Source organism: Balaenoptera borealis, assembly GCF_965194805.1.
Source record: "Balaenoptera borealis genome assembly, chromosome: 13".
In the NCBI taxonomy this organism is placed as follows: domain Eukaryota; kingdom Metazoa; phylum Chordata; class Mammalia; order Artiodactyla; family Balaenopteridae; genus Balaenoptera; species Balaenoptera borealis.
In genome coordinates this window covers 1,537,159-1,562,353 of record NC_138870.1, presented here as the reverse complement: position 1 = coordinate 1,562,353, position 25,195 = coordinate 1,537,159, and the positions used below count along the sequence as shown (strand labels likewise).

At 52.5% G+C, this 25,195-nt stretch overlaps 1 protein-coding gene across 7 annotated transcripts in view; it reads left to right on the top strand.

The window, feature by feature from the left end:
• CACNA1C (calcium voltage-gated channel subunit alpha1 C) overlaps window positions 1–25,195 on the top strand; it is a 556,614-nt gene that overhangs the window by 510,599 nt on the left and 20,820 nt on the right. For all 7 annotated transcript variants that reach the window (XM_082350478.1, XM_082350477.1, XM_082350479.1 and 4 more), the window contains 8 exons: window positions 6,614–6,646; window positions 9,094–9,222; window positions 10,421–10,486; window positions 11,139–11,230; window positions 20,799–20,964; window positions 21,526–21,653; window positions 22,294–22,390; window positions 22,707–22,809. In XM_082350478.1, coding sequence (XP_082206604.1) covers window positions 6,614–6,646; window positions 9,094–9,222; window positions 10,421–10,486; window positions 11,139–11,230; window positions 20,799–20,964; window positions 21,526–21,653; window positions 22,294–22,390; window positions 22,707–22,809 — 814 coding nt within the window. The remainder of the gene's footprint in view (window positions 1–6,613; window positions 6,647–9,093; window positions 9,223–10,420; window positions 10,487–11,138; window positions 11,231–20,798; window positions 20,965–21,525; window positions 21,654–22,293; window positions 22,391–22,706; window positions 22,810–25,195) is intronic.

Here is a 25,195-nt window from a genome sequence, read left to right as displayed (position 1 = left end):
GTGGGGCTTGGAGGACAAGAGCGCAGGCGGTGCGGAACAGCCCCTTCCCTGCCCTCTGCACAGGCGGAGGGGAGAAGGGGTGGGGGCAAGGTGACACGACTGGGGCGTGGTTCAGCCTAGAGCATCTGGGACGCCATCGTCGGGGCCTCGGGTGCTGCGCCACGCGCTGCTCACCTGGCTCCTGGGGCCCGTGGTCCTTTGACCACAGACCCACGGGCATGACTTCTAACGACCGCCCTCACTGGCTCCCCGTAAAAATAACGCAGCAGGTTTGGCTCCCACGCCGGCCTCGGGGCCTGGAGTGACTGGAAGGGAGACAGCATGCTGAGTCAGAGCATCTGACTCAGGGCTGAGTCAGAGCCTCCCGCCACCCCGAGCCCGCGTGGGCCCACGCCTGGCTCCCCGCCTCCAGCACAGCAGAGAGGGGCCGGAACGGGCATCAGTGTCTAGATGACGGTGGTCCGTGTGGCCTGGGCTGCTTCTGAGGTCTATGAAGTCAACACTGGTGGTGTCAGGCCAAGCCAGGTGGAGCCGCTGTGGCCCTTGCCGCCTTCCTGTGCCCCCATCCCGCCCACCTGTTTCCCTCTGCTGGCCCCTCCCCCCCTGCTCCGGGAGCCCCTTCCGGTCCCTCCCCTTCTCAGCACCACCTCCACCCCCACGCCCCCAACAAACGAAGCCACCAAGGTGCCTTGTTCACACGAGGGCAGTACTGACTCGGCACTGCCCGCCCCAAAAGAAACACTGCCTTTAAAGGGACGAAGGTAAGGCTCGACCTAGAGATGGTATCTGGAGCGTGGATGTGAGCGAGGAGGGGGCCCGGCCCCCAGTTGTCCTGAAGGGTAGTTTCTCCTCCGCTTGGAAAGGAAGTTGGCCCTGAGAGGTTGAGCAGAGCCCTGCTCGCCCGGCAGTGAGCCGGGCCCCCGACCAGCCGCCGTCCAGCAGGACGCGGGGAGCCGTCTCCAGAGCCCGGGCTCTGCCTGCAGAATAAGGCCCGTGCGCTGGAGAGCAGCCTGCCGGGCGCAGGGTGTCCCAGAGCAGCGGCCCGGAGGAGGGTCCTGCAGGCCTGACCCGAAAGGCCCCTGGAACCTGCTTCTAATGGTTCTCCCCCGGCTGAGTTAGGCTGTCCGGTGTCCCGACAGGCAGGACCCGACGGGGCCCCTCTTGCCCTCCGCCTTCTGACCGAGACCCCTCCACCTTCCGTCCTCTAATTTTCTTTCCTTTCTTCCCTCATTCTCATCTTTTCTGTCCTCATACAACCCTCTCCTTTCCCCTAAATCGGAGGACTGGACTGAAGGATGCTGTCAGGACACAGCCCTGGTTCTGCCGGACGGCCATCCATCCAGGCAGCGGGTGTCACTTGTCCCCAGCTGAGCCAGCTGCCGGGGTGTTTGCCAGAGAGCGTCTAAAGCAGAGGGACCTTGAATAGTCCCTGAGCTCGTGGAGGAAGTGAGGGAGCTAATTTCCCCAGGCCCCAGAACGCTGGCAGGTGCCCCCAAAAGCACTCACTCTGTCTAATGCCGCTTCCTGAGAGCTGGCTGCTCTTGCTGGTTTGTTTCCTTGAGTCTGTCTCTCTTTTTCTTCTCCATCCTTCAGGCTCACTGTGTCCATCCATGTGTGTGTGTCTCTGTCTCTGTGTCCCTGTCTCTGTCTCTCTGTCTCTCCCCTCTGCCCCCACATATGGGATTTTTGTGAGCGCTCCTGACAAGCTGATTTTATTCATTTATTTTTCATGAGTCCCTTTTGTTGGTTATCTGCTTGAGTGACTGTCCCTCCCAAGGAAGATAACACAACCCTGGCGATTTTGTAATCAGTCCCGTGTAGCGTGAGTTCTGGCAGGTAACAGCACCTGAGGAGCCGTCGGGCTGCAGGTGAATAACGAGCAGCTCCTGAGGCTTCAGCCACTCCCCAGCACGACGAACAGCACAGGCCGGTCACCACAGTTCAGCACACACAGCCCCTGCTCTGCACCTCTCCTCCAGCCCCCTTGGGGCCAAAGACCCCTCAAGGGATGGTCAGAAGGGCATTTCAACTGAGTGCCTGTGACCACAAAGCTTCTCCTTTCTGGCTAGAATCTCCTTCCCCTTCTGGGTGGAATTTTCCTTTGCAGAGACAGATGCAAGCCCACGGGGGATGGGGCTGCCTTTCCACCCTCCGCCCTCCCATCTTCGGGGTGACCTTCACTTGCTCCCTGCCCTTTTCTGTCCTTGTCTCCGCCTCCCTCATAACCCCCATCTTCCTCTTCCCAGCTCGTCTCTTCCTCAAACCCAATTCCATTCCTCCATTCGTGCCAGACCGAAATGGACATTGGGCTTAAGAATTGCTTTTGACCATCGGTATTTCCTTCATTTGCCCCCAAATCTGTGGCATCGACCCTCCGCTGTGTGTCTCCCAGTTGACACGTGCTTACTTAGACCTTGCGTCTCCCTCCCAAGAAAGCACTTCATTCAACCTTAGAGAGCTAGCGGTTTACAACAGATACTACTTTGGCCTTAAAATTCCGTCCCTGCAGCCACCCCTGGCGGCTCTGACCGTCAGCACCTCCCAACCCCTCCACGTCCACAGGGCCACACCTCAGTTCCCGGGATGTGCGTTTCTCCCGGTTGGAGGAGGGGCTAGAAGGGTACTGAGGACCCCCACCCCTGAACCTATGCCGGCTGGCTCCTGGCCACGAAAGCGGCGTCAGATGTCTCTAGAAGCCCTTGACTCCCGTATCCCCAGCTCTCTGTGTGTACCAGCCTCCTATATATCCTCCCACCCTAGGCTAACTGGGGTCTCGCCAACAAAGCCCCAACCCCCCAGACCCCCCGCTACGACACCGTGACATGCTCACAGCTGAACTACCGTCTTGTCTTGCAGATCAAATCGAGATGAGATTAGAGACAGTTGAAGTAGAGAAGCAGAGCCGGTGGGGGGGATGGCAGGCGGAGGGGGGATGGCAGGCGGAGGGGGGATGCCAGCTGGACCCAGATCTTCAGGTGGTTTGGGATGGAATTGATATCAGATCCACTCCCTGAGTTCTGGACGCGAGTTTTTTGTTTTTTGTTTTCTAAAGCAAGGCTTCTGTAGGAGGGTAGCCAGTAAAAGATTCACACACTCCCGTGCTGTTGCTTTCGACTCGGTTCAGAGGGATGTGGAATTTCAGTGACCAGATGCGTAACCGTTGTCTCAGCGGCGGCCTCTGGGATCGGGCCCTTGTCCGAGGGCCTGTTTGGCCTCAGCCTTCCCTGTAGGGAGGCAGGTCATCTGCACCTTTCCAAGCCAGCCTGGCCAGGAGACGCAGCCATGGCGCACGGCTGCTCCAAAGTGCCCTCGAACCGCCGATCACAGAGAACGTCCTGGAAGATAATCAGGATATCGAAATCCACCACCTGGCCCTACCTCCCCGCTAACCGTCGCCTCCCAGCTATGCAAAGAAGGGGGGCCGAGAAAGAGGAGAAGAAGAGAGAGGAAGCAGTCCCTTTTTCATGTGGTCAAGAGCAATTTCCAACAACCTCTCCGTTCTCCAGAGAGACAATGGGATGTAAACTGGGAAACGCCCCACCGATTCTGGCGTCCGTCCGTCCCGGAGAACCCTCTTTGCAGCCTCTGGTGCCCCTCAGTCCCCTCGGCTCCCACGGGTGGTCTAGAGAGAGCACCCCAGTGAGGAAGAACAAGGAGGACATTCCGGAAGCAAAGCCTTCATCCACTGAGGTGCTGCTTCTCATCTGGTCCTGAACTTGGGTCGGAAAGGCAGTTTTCCAGAGCCACCCCAGGTCTTTGCCAGTTGAACCATACAAGGTGACCCACATACATGTGCCCAGGTGAGGGCAGGGTCTGTCCCCGCTGCTGGCCCAGGGCCTCTCTGACAGTGTCCCACCTCTGCCCCACATGGGGAGGAATAATCTCATTTCATTCCTACCAATTGCAAGAGCAAATTAAGTGAATTGCCCTGATACCCTAACCCCTTGAAAATGACCAGTTCATTAGAAAACAAAGATCAGAATGGGCGGCTGAGGAACGGGCTGCACGCTCCCCGCTTGTGGACACGAGCTGGCGGCAGGCAGGGTGCAGGGCAGGTGACCCCCACTCCCCCGCACCGAAAAGGTAACTCAGGGTCACCGGGAGCGAGTCTGGGAAAGCATCCGAGGGGGGCGGCTCAAGCACTCCGGGCTCCCCATTAATCCTGCACTTGCTCAGAAGGTAGAAGTGATGCTCAGTGGTCCCTCAGGACATTCTGGGGAATCACAGCGATCGGCAGACACGCTCGCCCGTCTCCTGGCCGCCCGGGCATCTGGGGGTGACCTTGGGCAGCAGTGCGTCTGCCAGCGGTTCTCTGTGGGCAGGGCTGTGCGACGGGCCCCTTCCTGCACTCTCCTGTAGGGATCTCTCTGGGTTGCCTTCTGGCTTTGTTACGACGCGTAGTTACTTTCCAGCCCGTGGACCTTGTAAGCACAGCTCCTGACATGAGGACAGGCGCACGCGACGGGTGACAGGTGACCCTGCCCCGGCAAGTCAGAAGCAGCCTCTGAAGTGCAAGGCTCAAGGCTCAAGAAAAAACGAACCCGTGAGTCTCCACATTCTCCCCAAGTGAGGCTCTTTGGACGCTGGGTTCCCAGAGGCCCGTCCTTCCTCTCTACACGGCCCTTCTTGTCTCCTGTCATAGGGATGGATCATGAGGTTACTGGGGACTTCCCTGGCGGTCCAGTGGTTAGGACTCAGCACTTTCACTGCCGAGGGCCCAGGTTCGATCCCTGGTCGGGGAACTAAGATCCCACAAGCTGCGCAGCGCGGCCAAAAAAAAAAAAGCTTTACTGAGTTAATACATAGTGTTAAAATAATACGATATGCTCAAGGTGATTAGAACAGACCTAAAGGTAAATCTTGGAATAAAATATGACTTATATAGATGAGGTCTGAAATGGAAGCATAAAAGGCTAAAAACAAGAAAACGACAGTTAAGACATTTAAAAAGCCCAAATGAAGGATTCTGAATGTTTAAGCAGTAAAATAAGTAGTAGTAATTTTTTCACGGTTGGGGGTTAATTCGGTCGGGCCAGGTGACCCAGGCAGGTCCTCTAAAGCACCCCCATTCTGGTCCCATTCAGGATGGGGTTGACCCAGAAGACCTTCAATCATCTGCCCAGGGCTCTTGGAAGTAATGGGCAGCTTTGGTGGTTTTCAGGGTGCATCCAAGAAGGGAGCAAGGCTAGAGCCTGCTGGGCGCTCGGCCTACAGCCCAGCACTAAGTGCCTGTGGCCTCACCTCCGTGCGGCCCTCACACCCCTCCGCCACTGAAGCCCGGGAAACATGGGGCTCCTGACAGGTTAACACTGGGGCGCAAGCCCCTGACCAGCCTGGAGCTTCCTCCACGCGTGCGTGTGCGTGTGCGTGCGTGTGCATGTCTGTCTCCGTGTTCTCTCTCAGCCTGCTGGCCGAATCCTAGACACCCCACCCCGTCCAGCCACGTGGGTGGATCTGGCAGCTGCAGACCCTCGTGAAGCACAGGCAGATCTAGACCGTGTTCCGTAAACGACCAGAGAGGCGTCCTGTCCCTTCTCCTCCCTCCCCTCACCCCGTGTCTCCCCCAGTCCCCGAAAAGGACACCTCCCAACTTGCAATGGGAAAAAAAGGAATTTGCTGAGAAATCTGTTACCAAAGAAGTATTTTTCAGTTTGCAAGCAAATGTCTGGTTGTGCACATTTCCGTCCTTCAGAAACCCCATTACATGTTCTCCTTGTTTGTACCTTGAAAACAGAAACACAGGAGCAACTCTCTGAAAGTGGAGGGTAAGAGTGAAGTCGTGACCTTCTAGAAGGAGTTGGCAGCTCAGGCGGCGGGGACCAGTCCAGGCTGTGCTCTGTGTGCGGGGCTGAAGGGCAGGGCACCTTCCCGGATGCAGCTCGGGGCTGCTGTGGGATGCTCCCCTGAGGCCAGGCCCCTAATGAGCCCAGAGTCAGACCCCTGAGAACAGCTTCTCGGGGGGTTAACAATGATGTCCTAAATTGTGTGCAGGGCTTTCAAATTTAATAAACAGATCCGCACTCGGTATCTCAGGCCGGTGTCCAAGGTCCACACCCGGGGATCAGGAGCCTAGCAGGCCCTTCTCCCTCCTGAGCCTCAGCTTGAGGGCTAGCCCCACCGCAGAGGGGGTAACTGAACCTCAGTCTTCCCCTGGACCTGGGGGGGGGGGCCACTGCCCCTGGGCTCCATTGCTCAAATACACGTGGGCAAAGAGCAGCCTTGGGCACAGGCAAGGTCTCTCGCCTTCAGCTGGCAGTGCTGGGTAAGCGTGTGCAGTGCCAGCCCCTGGAGGCTATCTTAGGACACACGCCTGATTAAAAACAAACAAAACCTCCATCCTCAAAATCCAGAACACCTCTGTGATAACAGGTGTGAATTAGTAGTTAATGTGTAGCCAGAGATGGTTCTGGGCAGGAGAACACCCAGAGTCCTCACTGGGTGGTAGCCCATTCTGGCGGCGCCCGGACCCTGCCAGGCCTGTGCCGTGTACCCTCCACTTGGCCCTCTTGCCCTCTCCTGCCACTGCGTTGCTCCTGTGTTACCGAGACCTAGAATGCCGGGCGTCTTCGTCGGAGACTCATTACAGCTTATCTCTGTCTGCCTTTCTTTAAAGCCAGCTGAACATACCCAATGCTCTCCCTTTATGGTAAGACCGAGCCTCCAGACCACGCTCTCAGCTTCTGTGACCCCCTCTAACATACCCACTTCCCCCACCCGACCCCCAGCATCTTGGAGCCCAGCCCCCGATGCATGTTGCCTGTGTCTGCCATGCGCCTTGCCTGCCTGGTCTGTGAGCTGTCGAGTGCTGTTGGTGCGACATTTCCGTCCTTGAGCTTTCCTGTGGGTGGCAGCTCACCGTGACCTTGACTGTCTAATGAGCCACTGGGAGAGAATCGGACCCGAGGGCCATTTCCTGTTAAACGTCCTGAGGACTCTGCTGGCCGACGTCCCCACCCCGAATCTGACGTGGGGTTTGCACGGGGCACCCACGAGCGCCATGGCGAGGCCTCTGGGAGAGAGGAAGGAGAGGTGACATAGCCAGAGACGGGGAGGTCCTCCTAGTCACCAGGCCGCCCTCCAGCTCTGAGTCAAGGCCCCAGTAAGAGGTTAAGCTGGGTTCATTACCCAGAGAGTGGTTAGATTTCCTATCACCCCGACAGTGTTACCTGTGAGGGGCATTAAAACTAGGCCACGCCGGCTTCACTGCAGCAGACCGTCTGGTGGGAGCTGTTTCTGCTCTAGGAATCTTTGGCTAAAGTGAGAGAGAGGCCGACCGGTGTGACCTTGAAGTCTCCTTGGAACAGCTGTCTCCAAGAGGCTGCCGTCACAGGCTTCAAACGTGGGCCAAGTGTGAGTTTTTAGCAGGGCCGGTGAGTGGGTTGATTCCCCGAGCCCCAGAAGTCAGCAGACAGAGGCAAGATCGGTGGGGATGTTTCCTGACGAAGCCCATGACCATAGCCGGAAGGGCTGAGCCTGGACGTGCTGCCCGTATGTCACCGGTCAGTAGAGCAAAGGCACCTGCAGCGTCGGGAGGGCTCTGAGCCCAGGACGAGCTCAGACTGGAGGCTTGAGTTTTGCTTTTTAACGAGTCAGATGCAGATGCCTCCGCGGCGCCAACCTTCCAGACTTTTGATGCCCAGCTGAGGTTCCGTGTAAGCTGGCGCTCTCTTCTTCTTTCTCCCTTCCCAAGCACAGTGGGGCTGTTGGCTGAGTTCCAAAGCCCTGAGCCTCCTCTACCGCTTCCTCTGGGGGAACACCACCTCCTTTTAAGGAGAGAAAGTAGAATTTCAAGTAGGTACACGGGTGATAGAAATGCAGAGATGAAGGGCATCAGAGACTTCAGAATGCAGACAGGTAGGACCCGGGGTCCAGACGGCCTGCTGCCAGGGCCCTCCCAGCCCCTGTGGCCCCCCAGCCACCAGCCCGCCCCAGGGGAGCAGCTCTGGTTCAGAAGGAGAAGGATAGATGCCCCCCGCCCCGGGAGGAGCAGGGTGTGCTGGCGCGTGTAAAACCTGCCCCCCCTCGTGGGGCTCCTGTTCTGACCGGGGTGAGGGGAAAGGCCCCTGGAGCCCTGGCCACAGGGCTAGAACCAGGAGCCGCGAGGGCTCCAGCGCTGGTGGGATTTTCGTGGGCGTGGCCAGGCTGGATCTGACCTGGAGACGGTCAGAAATGAAGCCAGAGGAGTGGGCGTTGAGAATCGGGGCCCACGTGGGGCCCAGCAACCACCCAGAGATGCCTGCGAGCGGGGGGCCTGCAGCGGGAGCAGTAACAGGAAGCCCAGAGGTCCGTTCTCTCCTGGTGCCCACGCGGCGGGGGCTGCACTCGCTCTGGGGAACCGGCCGGCTCCCGGGGCCACCACCCCAGCCCGCTGGCCGGTGTGGGCAGGAGGAGGGCCGGGCGTCAGCGTGTGCTCATTGTCCTCGGGTCTGGAGGAGAGGGTGGCAGGGCTGCGTGTCCGGCCCCTGAGCCCCGGCTGCCCCAGGCCCAGCAGCCCCGGCCCGCTCCAGGACGCCCCTGGGGACCCCACCCGCCCTGAGCAGGACCCCTCGGTCCTCTCACCGCAGGGAGACCCGCCCAGGGCTCACGCTCCACTGCCCGGGCCCCCACCCCTCCCAGGCCTGCGCAGCCGGCGCGCCCAGGGCAGAGGGGGGTGGAGGGCAGCAGGGGCCGCGGCCCGGGCTCTGTCGCCGCGCCCACAGCCCAGGCCCACCCGCAGCCGTGGGGGGAGGTGGCACACAGAGTGCTGAGGCTGGGCAGCCCCCGCCCCCCAGGCCCTCCAGAGCGCCGGGCCCGCTCGGGACGCCGGACCCTCGGCTGAGCCAAGCAGGGGGGCGGCAGGAGCACCGGGGCGGCTCTCGGCCTAGATTTCAGAGCCGATGGAATTTATAGGGAATCGCCTGCTGCCCCCACCCCCGCCCCCACCCCCACCCCGGGGGCTTAAGACCAGGGATGCTGGGGCAGAGGCTCGGGGCCTGGGCACGGCCGGGCGCCGCAGAGGCCTGGGGCTGGGCCGACCCGTGGGCGCCGGGAGAGTCGAGCGCAGCCGGCCCCCGCCGCCCGCCTGCGTGTTAACTGCTGTGTTAACGGCCCCAGAACGCGGAAGAGAACTCCCGCATCTCCATCACCTTCTTCCGCCTCTTCCGGGTCATGCGCCTGGTCAAGCTGCTGAGCCGTGGGGAGGGCATCCGGACGCTGCTGTGGACGTTCATCAAGTCCTTCCAGGTACCCCCCGGCCCCCCCCAGGCCCCACCTGGGGCGATGCTCCCAGCGGAGGGGCGGCTGCAAGCGCTCTGCTTTCTTCTCTCCTGTGGATTTGCCCCGAGAATTGACGGCACAGAGGGGTTCTGGGGTGGAAGAGGTTTGAAAGCAGTGGGCAGAGGTGGCCCGATGACCCCTGCGGCCGCTCCCAGTTCGGGTGTTGGCACCCTCGTCCCGGCAGTGGTTCAGCAGGGTCTGCTGTCCGCACCTGCTTAGGGACTTAGCCGGACTCCCCGGGACCCTGGTGTGCCCCGTGTGGACCCAGGGCTGCCAACTGCGGGGCCAGTTCTCTGCCCCCAGCACTCGTTTCCTTCTGTGAAAGCAGAATGACGGTGGCCCCGGCCTCAGCCGTGGGTGACTGTACCGGCCCCACGTGCTCACCCACCCCCGACGTTTCCTGGGCGCCACTGAAGGTGGAGCCCGAGCGCCCACCAGGCCGGACGGCCCGTAGTCCCGCGGTGCCCCCAAGTGGTGTGCGGGTTCCGTCCACCCCGTGAGCCGCGCGGCCTCCTCCCCGGGAGGAGGTGGGGAGCACGCCGCGTGAGTAAAGCGCAGAGACCGGCCGCGGGCCAGGCACTGCCCAAGCATCTCGTGAGCCTTAAATCAGCCAGGCCCCAAAACCCCCTGAGGTCATTACTTTTCTTCCCATTTTTCAGATGAGGACACTGAGGCCCAGAGAGGTTAAGCCCAGCCCAGCTCCCACAGCCACAGTGGCGGAAGTGGGCTTGAGCCCAGGGTCTCGCTTTTGTCTAGTGCCCCTTCGTCCTGCCTTTCCTACACCTGGCGGAACAGCTTACAGCTGTGAGGGGGGGAGGGGCTGCTGGGTGTCCCCCACGGCCCTCCGGCTGCACGAGGACAGGTGGGTGGCGGGAGGGTGTTTTGCTCTTTCTAAATTGTACCAACGGAGCATCATGCGAGGTCCCGAGCTCAGAGCCCACCTTTCTGGGCAGACCTCCCCAGGTCTCAGGTGCTTGACACCCAGGTGAGGGGAGGGGTCGGCACCAGGCTCAGGCTGCTCCCATTTAGCGCCCAGAACGTCTGCGGGGCTCCTGGAAGTGCCCCCCAAGCCAGGCAGCAGCTGGCGACTGAAGAGACGCCGCCCGGGGAGGGGTCCAGCCAGCGGTCCCCCGCCGACTTCACGGCATCTGTGTGCCCCTGCCAGGCCCTGCCCTACGTTGCTCTCCTGATCGTGATGCTGTTCTTCATCTACGCCGTGATCGGGATGCAGGTAGGACAGGCTCCCCGCTGTCTCCTCGGGCCCGGCCCCCAGCCCACATCCCCTGACACCCGCCCCTCCTTCTGAGGCTGGAAAGGTCACCGGAATTGGAACTTTCCCCCCACCCCCGTGGTGTCCTGGGGGTGCACAGCTCTGAGACCCTCTCTCCCCGTTGCCCCTGGCTCAGGTTCCACTCTCTATAGGGAAAAACTCCCCCAAGTTATGTGAAGGGCCTATTTGTTAATTATTCCTCAGTAAAGTATTTTTTAAAGAGGAAAGAAAAATAGTCTCAAGAACCTGCAGCCAAGAAAAAGAAAAAAGAAAGAGGAAGGCCAGTGAGCCTTGTCCCTGCACAGACGCAGGGTCGAGGTCTCAGCCTCCGCCCGCTCTCAGCCCCCCTCCCGCGGGGCCCAGGGCCCCTCCCGAGGGCCGAGGGCACTTTTCTTGGATGCTTGTCCGGAGTGGGGGGCTGGGATCAGGGGCTGGACAGAGCAGCAGGTACCTGCCCCCGCGAGGCCTTCCAGGTCGCAGAGGGGACTCTGTTCAGCTTATGGGCCAGCCCGTCCAGGGTCAGCTGTGACCCCTGAAGAGACCATTGAACGATGGGTGGGAACCAGGACCCCTCTGTCCACAGCTCACGGACCCCATCCTCTCCCCCTGCCAGGTGTTCGGGAAAATCGCCCTGAATGACACGACAGAGATCAACAGGAACAACAACTTCCAGACCTTCCCCCAGGCCGTGCTGCTCCTCTTCAGGTGAGTGTGCAGACAGGTGCGGACAGGTGCACACGGGGACACCTGCTCGGTGCGGCCCTGGCCTGGCTGCATGACGAGAACTGGGGCTGGGGGGCTGGGAAGCCCCCTGACCGGGAAGCCTTCCTTTCACTGTCGTTTATAATGACTGGACACGGCCCCTGCCGCTGACTCTGGAAGCCAGTAGGGGATCAGAATCAAAGTCCAAGAGCACCCTGGTTCGAAGCTGAGCCAGGCCTGCAGCACACTCGCTATGTGACCTTGAGTGACCTTGAGCAAGACAGCAGATGACTCCAAGCCTCAGTTTCCTCCTAAGACAAGCCCAGCTGCCGGAGTTGGTGCCACTGTCTGTGTCAGTGGTTCCGTCCACGGCACTTAGTTTCCCCCTTGGCTGAGCCGGCGCCAGCCCTCACCCTCTGGGGAGGCCGTGGCCACAGGTACAGCTGGGGGAGGGGTGTGTCCCGCCCGACCCCGAGGGAAGGATTCCGTGCGGCAGCCCCACGTCCTTCCTCCTCTGGATCCCAGTGACCCCCTGGGCTACCCCTCCTCTGGCTCTTCTCACCATCCTGCTCATCACAGCCTGGGCTCTGGGACCCCTCACCTGGTCCAGGGCTGGTGGTGATGAGAACTGTTTACTCAGTCCCTGGGCCAGATGATGCCTAGAGTCCATTCCAGCACCTGTACTCTCCATGCTAAGGTGCTGGGAGAGGCGCTGAGCCCTTACCATCCCCCTGGGGTTCCTTCCGAAGATCCAGGGATCCTCCCCATCAAATAACCCCACCTTCACCATGCGCTGTGGAATCCTTTCCCCACATCCAAGCCTGCAAATCATTACTGCTCAAAATGTGTTCAGTCAGAATGGCAGTCCCCTTAAATATCTGTCCGACATCACTCTCCTTCAGATGGTAGCCGTGAGAACACGGGGCCATCATCAACCACAGCCTCACAGCAACATTTACGCCTGAGCCGCATTTATATATGGGATTTGGCCACATGTGAGCCGGGGCACATGGGTCTCCCCTCTCCTTTCCTAAAGTCCTTGGCGACAGGAGATAGTTTGTAAAAGAATAAGGAAGGATAAAAGCCAAGAAAGAGTGCCATTTTGAGCCAGCAGTGCTGAGGAAGTCTTCAACGGAGGCAAGCAGATGGGATTCAATGGACAAAGGACCAGGTTCGGAGGAAAACACATCCCAAAGCCGGTGAGCCTGTGAAGGAGCGAGAGCAGCCAGGGCCTCCCCAAGCTCAGGGTCCACAGGGGCCAGGCACCAGGACAGCTGGGGCCGCAACCACACTGCCTCCTTGGGGAGCCGCGTTTGGAGAGCGTTTGCTGATGCCCACAAGCTGAAAGCAGAGCCCTGCCGCCACAGCCTGGGCTTTGGGGTCTACGAAGTAGAGCAGGGCCCCCAAGGGAACCCACCCTTTAAGAGGAGCTACCTGTCCACCCCACCTGGCAGCACGTCTCGTCTTGTCTTCCATGGTCCCCAGAGATGCTCCTGCAACGAGAACTTGGTCCACAGAGTTGTGTACTGGGCTCTCGATCACAAAGAGCAGTAACAGTCACCCCAAAGTACTGGGGGCAAACCAATGTCAAAAAAGAAGTCACCACACTCACCTAACAGATGAATGAACACATCAGGAGGAAGAGAATAGGGAGAGGAAAAATATTTGAAAATAAGCACAATTTGTGTCTTTAGAGAGATTATAGAACCTGGCACATCTGTCAAATTAGAAAGGAGTGGGAGGAGGAGGAGAAGTCATTATTAATGAGAACAAATTAACGAGAGAATTAATTAAATTTAATTAAAGAGAGAACTCAGAAAATATACAATTGTTAAAATATTTATTTATTTATTTATTTTGGGCTGCACTGGGTCTTCACTGCTGCGCAAGGGCTTCCTCTAGCTACGGCGAGCGGGGGCTACTCTTCATTGTGGTGCACGGGGTCTAGGCACACAGGCTTCAGTAGTTGTGGCGCACGGGCTTAGTTGCTCCACGGCATGTGGGATCTTCCCGGACCAGGGCTCGAACCCGTGTCCCCTGCATTGGCAGGCGGATTCTTAACCACTGTGCCACCAGGGAAGTCCCAGTTGTTGGAATATTTTTTAAATGGACATAGCTTAAGAAGGAATTAATGATCTGAAAGACCAAGCCAGGAATTGTCTCGGTGTACAGCCAGAAGGACAAAGAGATCGACATAAAAGTTAACACATGGAGGATAGAGCCAGAAAATCCCATCTTTTTGATACAAATTGAGACAAAAAAGAACTGAAGGAATGGAGAGAAGGAAATACAGGAATGAGCAAAGAAAATTTCAAATGAAGATACATGCCTTCAGATTGAAAGGCCTAGTAAGTGCAGAACAGGTTAATCCAAAAGACCCGTAGCTAGACGCATGATGAAGTTTCAGAAAACCAAGAGTAAAGAAAATATCCTAAAAGTTTCCAAAGAGGAAAAGTCAGTTACTTTCAACAGTATCAATTGTCATTAGAATTCTCATCATCTACTGTATAACAGAAGACAAATGAGTAATATATTTAGGATTAGGAGGGAAATATATTACTGAACCTAGACTCCTATAATGCAGCCTAATCAGCATTCAACTAACAAAGCAAAATAAAGATGTTTCCAGAAGTGTAAGAACCCAGGAAGTTTACCACATAAACCTTCTCTGAAACGATTACACAAGGATGTATTTCCACACAATGAAAGATTAATCTAAGAAGTCGAGTGGGCAGAGAAATGCTATGAGTAAAGAACCACTGAAGATCATAGTTCTGAGCTGTCAGCAAAGAAATTATAAAGCTCATGTTAATTCTAAATAATTGTTGAGGGAAAATATCTAAAACATTGAATGCAATTTGGAAGTAAAATCCCATATTATCTCAACAAGGCAGGAATGATAAGAAACATGAAAGTGTGTGAAGATTCTTCTCCTGTTTGGGGAGAAGAAATAGATACTGTTCAGCTCTATGCATGGGGAGGGGGATGTGCGTATAAACAGATGTTAAATATTTAAAAGTCAACCGTTAGAAAAACAGAAATGGGATAGTACATTCTAGACCACTAGAAGAAAAAAAAAAGAAAACCTTAGCAATTCAGCAAAAGGAAGGAAAGACAAAAGAAGGCAGGAAAGAAAGAAAATTAAAACATAAAGTGACAGGAAAGAAAACAAAGATATTAATAATCACTAAAAATTAAAATCTTCTATTAAAAGATACTCTAATCTTGGCTTTAAGAAATCTAGCCGTAGCCTGTTTATAATAGACGGAGTAAAATAAAATGACCTAAAGAGGACAAAAATAAAGAAACAGAAAAAGAATACCAGACAATGCTTACCTAAGTAGGTATAGTAATAGCAACATCAGAAGAAATAAAATTCCAGGTGAAAGGCATTAAACAGGACAAAGAAGGATATTTGATATTGATAAAAGATATAATCCATTGAGAATATATAACAATCATTAAAGCACATAAGCCTAACAATATAGTTTGGAAATATGTCAGTCAGACCCGGATAGAACAATAAGGAGAAAATTCACACACACACACTCACACAAAGTGGGAGACTTTGATACAGTGTGTAGAAAATGACAGATCATACCTGTGTACATATAACTGAATCACTCTGCTGTACACCTGAAACTAACACAACATTGTTAATCAACTATACCCCAATATAAAATGAAAAGTTTAAAAAAAATCTAAACTATAGGAAACTACCAAAAAAAGAAAAAGAAAAAGAAAATGACAGATTAGAGAGAATAAAATAGAAGAAAGGGCAAAGAACATCTAAATAACACAATTAACAAACTTCATCTAATAAGTTTATACTCAATAAATGGCAAAAAACAAAGTTCTTTTTAAGCCCCAGAAACATTCATAAAAATTAGGCAAGATTTAAGTCACAAAGAAGAATTCAATAAATTCTAAAACTTCTCTGACTTCAATACATAAAAAATTAGGAATTAACCATAAAACCAGTAGTCCCTCCAAAATCTGTTCACTTAAATGTTTAGAGCCACTCTTCTAAATAACTCACAGCTGAGGCTACAAACTACTCAGAAATGAGAATGTGAACACACTATATCTTCCTTTTTTTTTTTTTTTTTTAATGAGACTGCCTCGCCTAAGCCTGAGATTGTTTGGTTTATTTTTTTTTTTTTAAGATTTATTTATTATTTTTATTTATTTATTTATTTATTTATTTTTGGCTGCTTTGAGTCTTATTTGCAGCATGCGGGATCTTTCGTTGTGGCACACGGGCTTCTCTCTAGTTGTGGCGTGCAGGTTTCTCTTCTCCATTTGTAGCGTGCAGGCTCCTGGGCGCGTGGGCTCTGTAGTTGTGACACGGGCTCCAGAGCATGTGGGCTCTGTAGTTTGCGGCACGTGGGCTCTAGTTGAGGCGTGCGAGCTCAGTAGTCGTGGTGCATGGGCTTAGTTGCCCCGCAGCATGTGGGATCTTAGTTCCCTGACCAGGGATCGAACCCATGTGCCCTGCATTGCAAGGCAGATTTTTTACCACTGGACCACCAGGGAAGTCCCACGCTATATCTTAAATTTATGAGATGCACCAGTAAGCCAAAGGACAATTCAGAGCCAAAATTAACTTTTTTTTAAAATTTACAGTAAGTAAATGAATAAATGGAAAAAGAATAGGAAAATAACCCCAAAGTGTGAAGGAATGCATTTATTAAAATAAAAGCAGAAATTAATAAAATATAAAACAAAAACATTCATCAATAAACCCTAAAACTGATTCTTTGAAAAGACCAATAAATAGACAAACTTTCATCAAATTCAATTTTTTTAAAAAGACGCAACAGCAGGAATAAGAAAAGCAACATAATTATAGATGTGGAGTGATTTTTAGAATGATGAGAATATTATGAACAAATGAATGCCAATATATTTGAGTATCTAGATGAACTAGATGCTTTTGTATAGGAAAAGAGAAATCACAAAAATTGTCTTGAGAAGAATATTTTTTTAATTAACCACAACAGAAATTGAAAAGGTAGTCAAAATTTTAGTCCTCTAAAAGGCTAGATCCAATATATTTATGTTTGCTATTTGCCAAAATAGCAAAGAATAAATCATTCCTATGTTACATAAACTTTCCAGGAGTAAAAATGGGTAGGAAACCTCTTTCTGTAAGACTAACATACGGCTGATACCAATAAGAAAGGGAAGAAAGTAAGAAATATAGATATAAAAATGTGTAGACATAACTATCTTTGTTTACAAACAACAAGCTAATCCAACTAGAAAACCCAAGCAAAGCAACTCAAAAGCCTTTATAACAATTAAAAGGATCAGGAAGGTAACAATTAACAAAGGAAAACAATCACTTTCATGTACTGATAATGTACTAGTCTGGGCAGCCTACTGTAACACCATAAATGGAGTGGCTCAAACAGCAGACATTTCTTTCTCACATTTCTGGAGGCTGGAAGTCCAAGATCAAGGTTTCATGATTCTGTTCCTGGTGGGAGCCTCTTCCTGGCCTGCAGACGGTGGCCTTATCGCCGTGTCCCCGCTTGGTGGAGAGAGAGGAGAGCGCCAGTCTCCCTTCCTGTTCTTATAAAGATGCTAATCTCATCACGAGGCCCCAGCCCCATGACCTGATCTAAACTTAAGTGCCTACCAATGCTGTCACATTGAGGTTTGGGGCCGCAACATACAAATTCTGAGGGGACTCACACATTCAGTCCGTAACAGGTAATAGCTGATCCATAAATATAATAAATGAGCTCATAAGCTGTCACTTTTTCAACATGATACTGCAAGTTTTATCCAATGCAATAAGACGAGAAAAATAAACCAAAGGGTAAGAATTAGAGAAGTGGGGGCTTCCCTGGTGGCGCAGTGGTTGAGAGTCTGCCTGCCAATGCAGGGGACACGGGTTCGTAGCCCTGGTCTGGGAGGATCCCACATGCCGCGGAGCAACTAGGCCCGTGAGCCACAACTACTGAGCCTGCGCGTCTGGAGCCTGTGCTCCGCAACAAGAGAGGCCACAATAGTGAGAGGCCCGCGCACCGCGATGAAGAGTAGCCCCCGCTTGCCACAACTGCAGGAAGCCCTAGCACAGAAACGAAGACCCAACATAGCAATCAATCAATAAATCTTTAAAAAAAATAAATAAATAAGTAGTAGGTTTCTCTTTTAAAAAAAAAAAGAATTGGAGAAGAGGAAAAAATTAAATGCCAAAAAAATTGATTGCCAAACTCAACAACAAGAAAATAAACAATCCAATTTAAAAATGGACAAAGGACTTGACATTCCTCAAAAAAAGATATGTGAATGGCCAATGAACATAGGAAAAGATGTTCAACATCACTAATCATCAGGGAAATACAAACCAAAACCACAATGGGATACCACCCCATACCCATCAGGATGGCTGCTATCAGAAAAACAAGTGCTGATGAGAATGTGGAGAAATTGGAACCTTTGTGCATTACGTGTAAGAATGTAAAATGGAAACAGCCACTGTTGAAAACTGTACAACGGTTCCTCAAAATATTAAAAATAGATTAAAAATGCCATATGATCCAGCAATTCCACTTGTGTGTATATACCTAAAAGAATTGAAAGCAGGGTCTCAAAGAAATATTTGTACACTTCTGTTCATGGCAGCATTATTCACAATAGCTAGAGCATGGAATCAACTGTAGGTCCATCAAGAGAAGAATGGAAAAGGAAAACGTGGTTATACCACAGTGGAATATTATTCAGCCTTAAAAAGGAAGGAAATTCTGACACCTGCTTCAACATGGATGAAACTTGAGGCCATTATGCTCAGTGAAAAAAGTCAGAAAAGGACAAGTTTTCTGTATGATTCCACTCACGTGAGGTACTTAGTCAAAATCATAGACACAAAGTATAATGGTGGGTGCCAGGTGTAGGGGGGAGGGGAGGAGAGTTACTGTTTAAGAGGCATAGATTTTCAGTTTTACGAGATGAAAAGAGTTCTGGAGATGGATGGTGGTGATGGTAGGACAGCACTGTGGGTGTGTTTAATGCCACCGAACTGTACACTAAAAATGGTTAAGACGGTCAATTTTATGTTGTGTGTATTTTACCACAATTTTAAAAAGAAAATATGTAAATAAAACATCTTTTAGAAACTCGATTACTATGTGACTATACAAGAGAAACCACAGAATAATAAGAGAGTTCAGCAGATCTTCTATATATAAAGTCAATAGTATTCTCTCCGCATCTGTTGCAAACAGAAAATATAACTTTTTAAAGGTATCATTTATAGTAGCAACATTTTATTTGTTTATTTTAAGTAAACTACCTAGAAAAAAATCTAATGAAAGATATATATAGGGAAATTATAAACTTTCATTAAAAGACATTTTAAAAAGCCTAAATAAATGGAGAGGTGGATCGGGTTCATGGTTAGGAGACTTAATAGCAAAAAGATGTCAAATTCCTCTAGTTAATCTATATGTTGATGCAGTTCCAGTAAGAGTCTCAGTGGGATTATTCATAGAACTTAACAAGCTGATTCTAATGTGTCTGTGGAATCGAAAAGGAAAAGGAAAGGGAAAAGCCAAGACAGCTTTGCGGGACAGCAGGCTGGAAGTACTGACTCTCTGTGTGAGATCAAGACTTGCTGTAAACCTGGAGTGATTAAGACAGCGTGGTACATTGAAGTCAAGACAGATGAATAAACCTATAGAACAAAACGAAGAGGCTGGCACAAGACTCATACACGTATGGAAATGCGATTTATGTCAGAAGAGCTATTTCACATATGTAGGTAAAGGTGGACTATTCAATAAATTGTATTAAGAAAATTGGTTATCTAGACAGAAAAAGATAAAGCATATTTCTACCTCATATGGAGCCCTCATATAAATTCCATATTAATGGGTTATTATGAAATTATTATGAAAAACAAAACTTGGGCCTTTTAGAACATACTGGAGAATATTTTTATGACCTAGAATAGGGAAGGATTTTTTTAGACAAGTTGCGAAAAGCACAAAACAGAAGAAAAATTATGATTTGACCACATTAAAATGTAAAACTTGGATTCATCACAATACACCATCAATAAAGCTGGAAACGAGCCACAGACTGGAAAACACTGCTTGCAATGTGTACAACTGACAGAGGATTAATATAAAGAAAGTATAAAGACCCTACAAATGAACAAGAAGACAAATAGCCCATGAGACAGACGGGCAAAAACATGAACCTGAGATTCAGCAGATGAAATAAAATTTCTCACCCTATTCATCATTTTAAAACCAAAGTAAAACAACAGTGTGTTATCATTTTACACCCATCATATGAGCAACCTTTTTTTAAATTTATTTATTTATTTTTGGCTGCGTTGGGTCTTTGTTGCTGTGCGCGGGCTTTCTCTAGTTGTGGCGAGCGGGGGCTACTCTTCATTGTGGTGCACAGGCTTCTCATTGTGGTGGCTTCTCTTGTTGCAGAGCACGGGCTCTAGGTGCACGGGCTTCAGTAGTTGTGGCTCGTTGACTCAGTAGTTGTGGCTCGTGGGCTCTAGAGCGCAGGCTCAGTAGTTGTGGTGCACGGACTTAGTTGCTCCTTGGCATGTGGGATATTCCCAGATCAGGGCTCTAACCCTTGTCCCCTGTATTGGCAGGCGGATTCTTAACCACTGCGCCACCAGGGAAGTCCGAGCAACATTTTTTAAAATTCACTAATACCAAGAGTTGACAAGTCTAAATTCAGAATAGAAAAGTGGTTGTGGGGGGGGGGGGGCGGGCATGGGATGGGAAGGGGCTGGTATCCACCATAAGGTGGATGAGGTCCGAGATCTAACCTATAACGTGGTGACCATAGTTGATGACACTGATCGTATCACTGAAACTTGCTAAGACAGTAGAACTTAAATGTTCTCGCCAAAAAAAGAAAAGAAAAATTTTTTTAAATCTGTGAGGGGATGGATGTGTTAATTAGGTGGGAATACTCCTTTCACAATGTGCACATCAATCAAATCATCATGATCTACGCTCTAGCTTGCAGTTTTATTTGTCTATTCTGCCTCAATAAAGCTGAGGAAAGAGCTGCCAAGTCTGTAGGGCAACGATGCCAGGAGCGCCAATTGGGCAGACCCTTGGAGAACAAGGAGTGGCCGGTACGGTGAGGACACACCTGCCGTCCACTGGCAACTCCCCCCCGAAGCAGGCGTCTGACTGCCCTGTGTGGTGACTGCAGGCTCCTTCGTGACAGCAAGACAGCAAAGAAAGGAAAAGCCTTAACAGGGCGGTGGGGTTTTTTAATGGTATACTCATAGAGGATCTGCTGCAAAGGATGAATGAACCAGAGCTAAAATGTATCCAAATGGCTAAATCTCAAAACTTAACATGGATTGCAAAAGGAGGGACTTTGCAGAAAAGGTACAGTTTGTTATCTCTCACAGAAAATTTTCAGACATTCAAAACAATGCTGCACGTTTTCCTATGTGGTGGATGTATCAGCGCCGGGGGGCTGGCAAACCCCAGGCTCAGTTTAGCGGTTCCCCCCGGGGAGGGGGGGGAGGGAGGGGCCTTGTGAGCCGCTCTGGGCCGTGGTCTCTCACCAGGTGCGCCACCGGGGAGGCGTGGCAGGACATCATGCTGGCCTGCATGCCAGGCAAGAAGTGCGCCCCCGAGTCGGAACCGGGCAGCAGCGCCGAGGGGGAGACGCCCTGCGGCAGCAGCTTCGCTGTCTTCTACTTCATCAGCTTCTACATGCTCTGCGCCTTTCTGGTGAGCCGGGCGGGACCCGCGGCCTTGGGCGACAAACGTGCAGTCCAGGGCCGGCCGCGCCCTGCGTCTCTGCAGCTCACGCTCGGGGGTGCCCCGTCGGGGAGGCCGGCCTGGAGGCCTGCGTCCCTGGGATGGTCCAGCCACACTGGAGGGAGGGGGTGAAGCTGGACCAGAGTGAGCTCAGCCAGCATCCTTCTCGTCCGTTCTCAGCTCTTGTCGTGGTGGCGTCGTCCCCGAGGACAGGAGGCCACGTAAACATTTCTGGCACTTTGATGAGGAGCAAGGGAAGGGTGGTGGACAGTCACCCCCATCCCTGGCAGCCCCGCCTGGCAGCTGGGTGTGAGGGAAGCTGCCAGCCCACAGGTGGGGTTCACCTGCACAAGCCCAGGGGGAGCTGGGTCAGGTCCTCATCCAAGAGAGCCACGTTCCAGGGGCCGGTGTTTTCAGTGGTGCCACGTGGGCGGTCTTCAGAAACACTGGCTTCTGCCGTGCGTGGCCTGCTAACCATGTGTCCTGGAAGGGCCTCCGAGGGCATCTCCCCGCGCTCTCTGTTCTCCGCAGATCATCAACCTCTTCGTAGCCGTCATCATGGACAACTTTGACTACCTGACAAGGGACTGGTCCATCCTGGGTCCCCACCATCTGGACGAATTTAAGAGAATCTGGGCGGAGTATGATCCTGAAGCCAAGTAAGTCCCCAGAGGGAAACCCAGTCCCCAAAGCCGCAAGGGGATTGCGTGACCACACCTGTGGAAGGGGGGCAAGACGGGTTAGCACTGGGTGGGTCCACAGCAAACACTGAACTGCACAGGACACAGGGGTCAAGGGTCAGGGCCAGCAACAGGAGGCCTCTGGCTGAGTCCAGAACACGCCTGCTGTTTTCAGCTGAACAGGACAGGAGGGCCCAGTGTTGGAATAACTCGGGTAGGTACTCGAGTCAGGATGTCCGGGGCCAGGCAGATCCTGCCTGCCTTTCTGCCATAGGTCCATCAATCCAGCCACGACGTTTGGTTGACACTCTGGAAATACCTTTTGGTCAGACGGTTAGTTCATTGAAGCAGGAGTAATATTGAGAATTTCGTTGCCTGCTAAAATCCCTTCCACCTTGAACATAGCACTGATGGAAAATTGCTCCTTAAAAATCTAAACGTGTATATACTGGTTTGGGAGTTTTGCTGTGCAATTCTGCAACTTAGCACCAGTTTCATCACTCGGGTCCAGCCGTGGAGAGTTCCTTCTGCAGGGGGATCCCCCACCCTGGGTGCCTGAGTCCTGGGCTACTGGCCGAGACCACCGCACTGACCTTCCCCCCGCTCCTGCCTCTTCTAGGGGTCGCATCAAACACCTGGATGTGGTGACCCTGCTCCGGAGGATTCAGCCCCCCCTGGGCTTTGGGAAGCTGTGCCCTCACCGCGTGGCTTGCAAAGTAAGAGATGAGCTGGGCTCGTGGGAGACACGATATGGGAGGGAAGATGCCTCTTGTCACCTTGGTCAGGACGTCAAGCCTCTACGGGGATGAGGACAGTATTTTATGAGCCTAAAGAAAGGAGCCAGAGCCAGAATAGGCGTTAGGGGTCCTTCCCACAGTGTGTTCTCAGACTCTGAAGGAAACACGGGGTGACACACGCACACGCATTTCAAGGCCCCCCCACCCCACTTCAGCATCCTCCTGCCTCGGGGGTTCTGCGGGAGGGTCCTTTGGGAACCGGCTGCTGTGATGACCAGCTCCGCCCCTTCCCCAGCGCCTGGTCTCCATGAACATGCCCCTGAACAGCGATGGGACGGTCATGTTCAACGCCACCCTGTTTGCCCTGGTCCGGACGGCCCTGAGGATCAAAACGGAAGGTAAGGTCGTCCGGGGGCCCCGGGAGAGCCACCAGGAGACCTAGTGGACCAGCCGGAGCCCAGCTCGGCTCCTGCGGCGTGTCAGAGCCTCAGCCCCGCAGTAACTGTCACCTCTGGGGATATTAGCGGTACCAGGTCTGCTCGTGTGCCCTTTGCTCCTTGAATGGCCTCCTTACCCATAGTTCTTAGAGCTCATCCTGGGTGACACCTCGAAGTCCTTGGGTGTAGTTCAGAGAGCAGGAGGTGAGTGTTACCTGAAGCGGGGCTGAGCCCCATCACAGTGGGGTTTCACTGGCTGCGAGTGGGTCTCAAGTGTTCAACTCTCCTTGCAAGCTTAACTCCTGTGTCGGTCGGGAAGGGGTCAGAGCGGACGTGGTGACTGGGGCTGAGGTCGGCCCTCGCCCACCTACATGCAGGTGCTCAGCCAGCCAGCAGGTGGGGGTCAGAGCCTCTGTGCTCCCTCAGGGCCCCGTGCTCCTCATACGGGGCTCCCTCAAGGGGGGGGGGCGTGCTCCCCCGTGTTGCCTGGCGGGAGGGGCCGTCTTCCAGGTTGTACGACAGGGACCTGTGGCCAGCAGCTTGGCTTCGATGACCCGCTGTCCTTACGGCTGATTGAACCGCTCTGCAAAGGCTACAGGTGCACCTGACGAGATGCAGCTGCTTCCCAAAAGCTCCCAGCCTCCTCCTGCGATTCGCGGAGTTGGAGCTTGTTTGAGACGCTGAGTCCCAGCCCCAGCCCCAGCCCCGAACTCGGAACGTGCATCCTGCACCAGCCGCGGGGGATGCACGTGAGCAGAGTCTGAAACCCACCGGCACAGTAATTAGAGAAAACCCAGGTGGGACTGGCAGTGTCACCTTTCCCTTCTGACGTTTGGATCTCAGAGCCTCAGGAGGCTGGAGCGCTGGGCGGGGCAACAGGGGACTGGACCCTGATACCGTGTGACGGTCAGCGAGTCTCTCTTTGCCTCAGTTTCTTCATTTGTAAAACGAGAAAGGTGGGGACGTGTGGAATTCAGTTCAGTGGACGAGCCAGGAGGTGCCTTCTCTCAGCTAAATCCTTTCAGAAAATAACAGAAACATCCTAGATGAAGGAAAAGAACAGGGCCAGCAAGATGCATGTCAAAATAATGAGGTAATCTTAAAAAAAATTGTAAAAGTTCAAGTTCTGCTGCTGAACTAAAAAGAAACTAAGGCTGAAGAATATGCTCTCAGTAGCCAAGGCCATAACTCAACCTGAAACAGGTGTAAACAGACCTATTTCTGCCGACAAAAGGATGGAACACACATTTTGTGTACGCGTGTGTGTGACTAGGGGGAAACCTGGAAGGAAGTTTGCTCACATGTTAGCCTTGATTGTCGTGAGCGGTGTAATCAGCCGTGACTTCTCTTCACTTCCTTTACCTTCTTCCTTTACTTTTGTTACTTTCCAAATTTTCCACAATGACTATGGTTACAATTCCATCCAGGAGGGAAGGTTTTCTTTTTCAAGGAGGGAAGATAGAAAGACTCCTGGAAGGAACGTGTTGTGGTCCTTAAGTTTTGATGTGAAGTGAGGATATGAATTTTCATCCCGTGGAGGAACGAGAAACACTGACCTTGGAGCCAGGACTCAGCACCGTCAAGATGCTCGTCAGAGCAAACCAAGTCCCAGACAAAGAACCTTCAACCTTAGAGCCGGACACGCCCAGCCCATCCTGAGGAAACACTCTCCCGAGACCAGGGGAGAAGCCAGCCGCGCGGGGACCAGTCAAGCCAAGAATTAAAGGAAACTTCAAACACACAGACATTTGTCTGCTGAGCAGCACGACCTCTGTAGCTCAGAATTCTGCATTGTTCACGTTAAATTCTGCTAGATGGGTAGATCTCATGTTCGGTGTTCTTACCACCATAAAATACAATTTAAAAATGAAAAAAGGGCAACTTCCCTGACGGTCCAGTGGTTAAGACTCCGCACTTCCACTGCAGGGGGCACAGGTTCGATCCCCGGTCGGGGAACTAAGATCCCGCATGCCAAGCGGCGCGGCCAAAGCAAAAAAGAAAAGACAAAAAGGAATAGTTCCCAAAGGGCCCACAACGTCAACTCGGGGCAAACCTTCATCAGAGACAAGCACCCTCCCCGCCTGCAACAAACGTGTTAAACTCCTAAGTCCGGGAGACAAAGGTGAGTTCTTAGAAGCAACTATAAAGAAACTGGAGAAAGCATCTAAATTTGGGAGACTAAGTCCCACATGGTCCTTACCCTTCAGACTGTGAGCTGAGATATTTGGAGAGAAATTAGCACCTGCTCCAGAGAACCAGCAATGTCCCAAGCCCGTCAACCCAGGATACAGAAGGAAGATGTCCTGAAACACTTAGATGACATGAAGCAAGGGTTATGAAGTTCAAG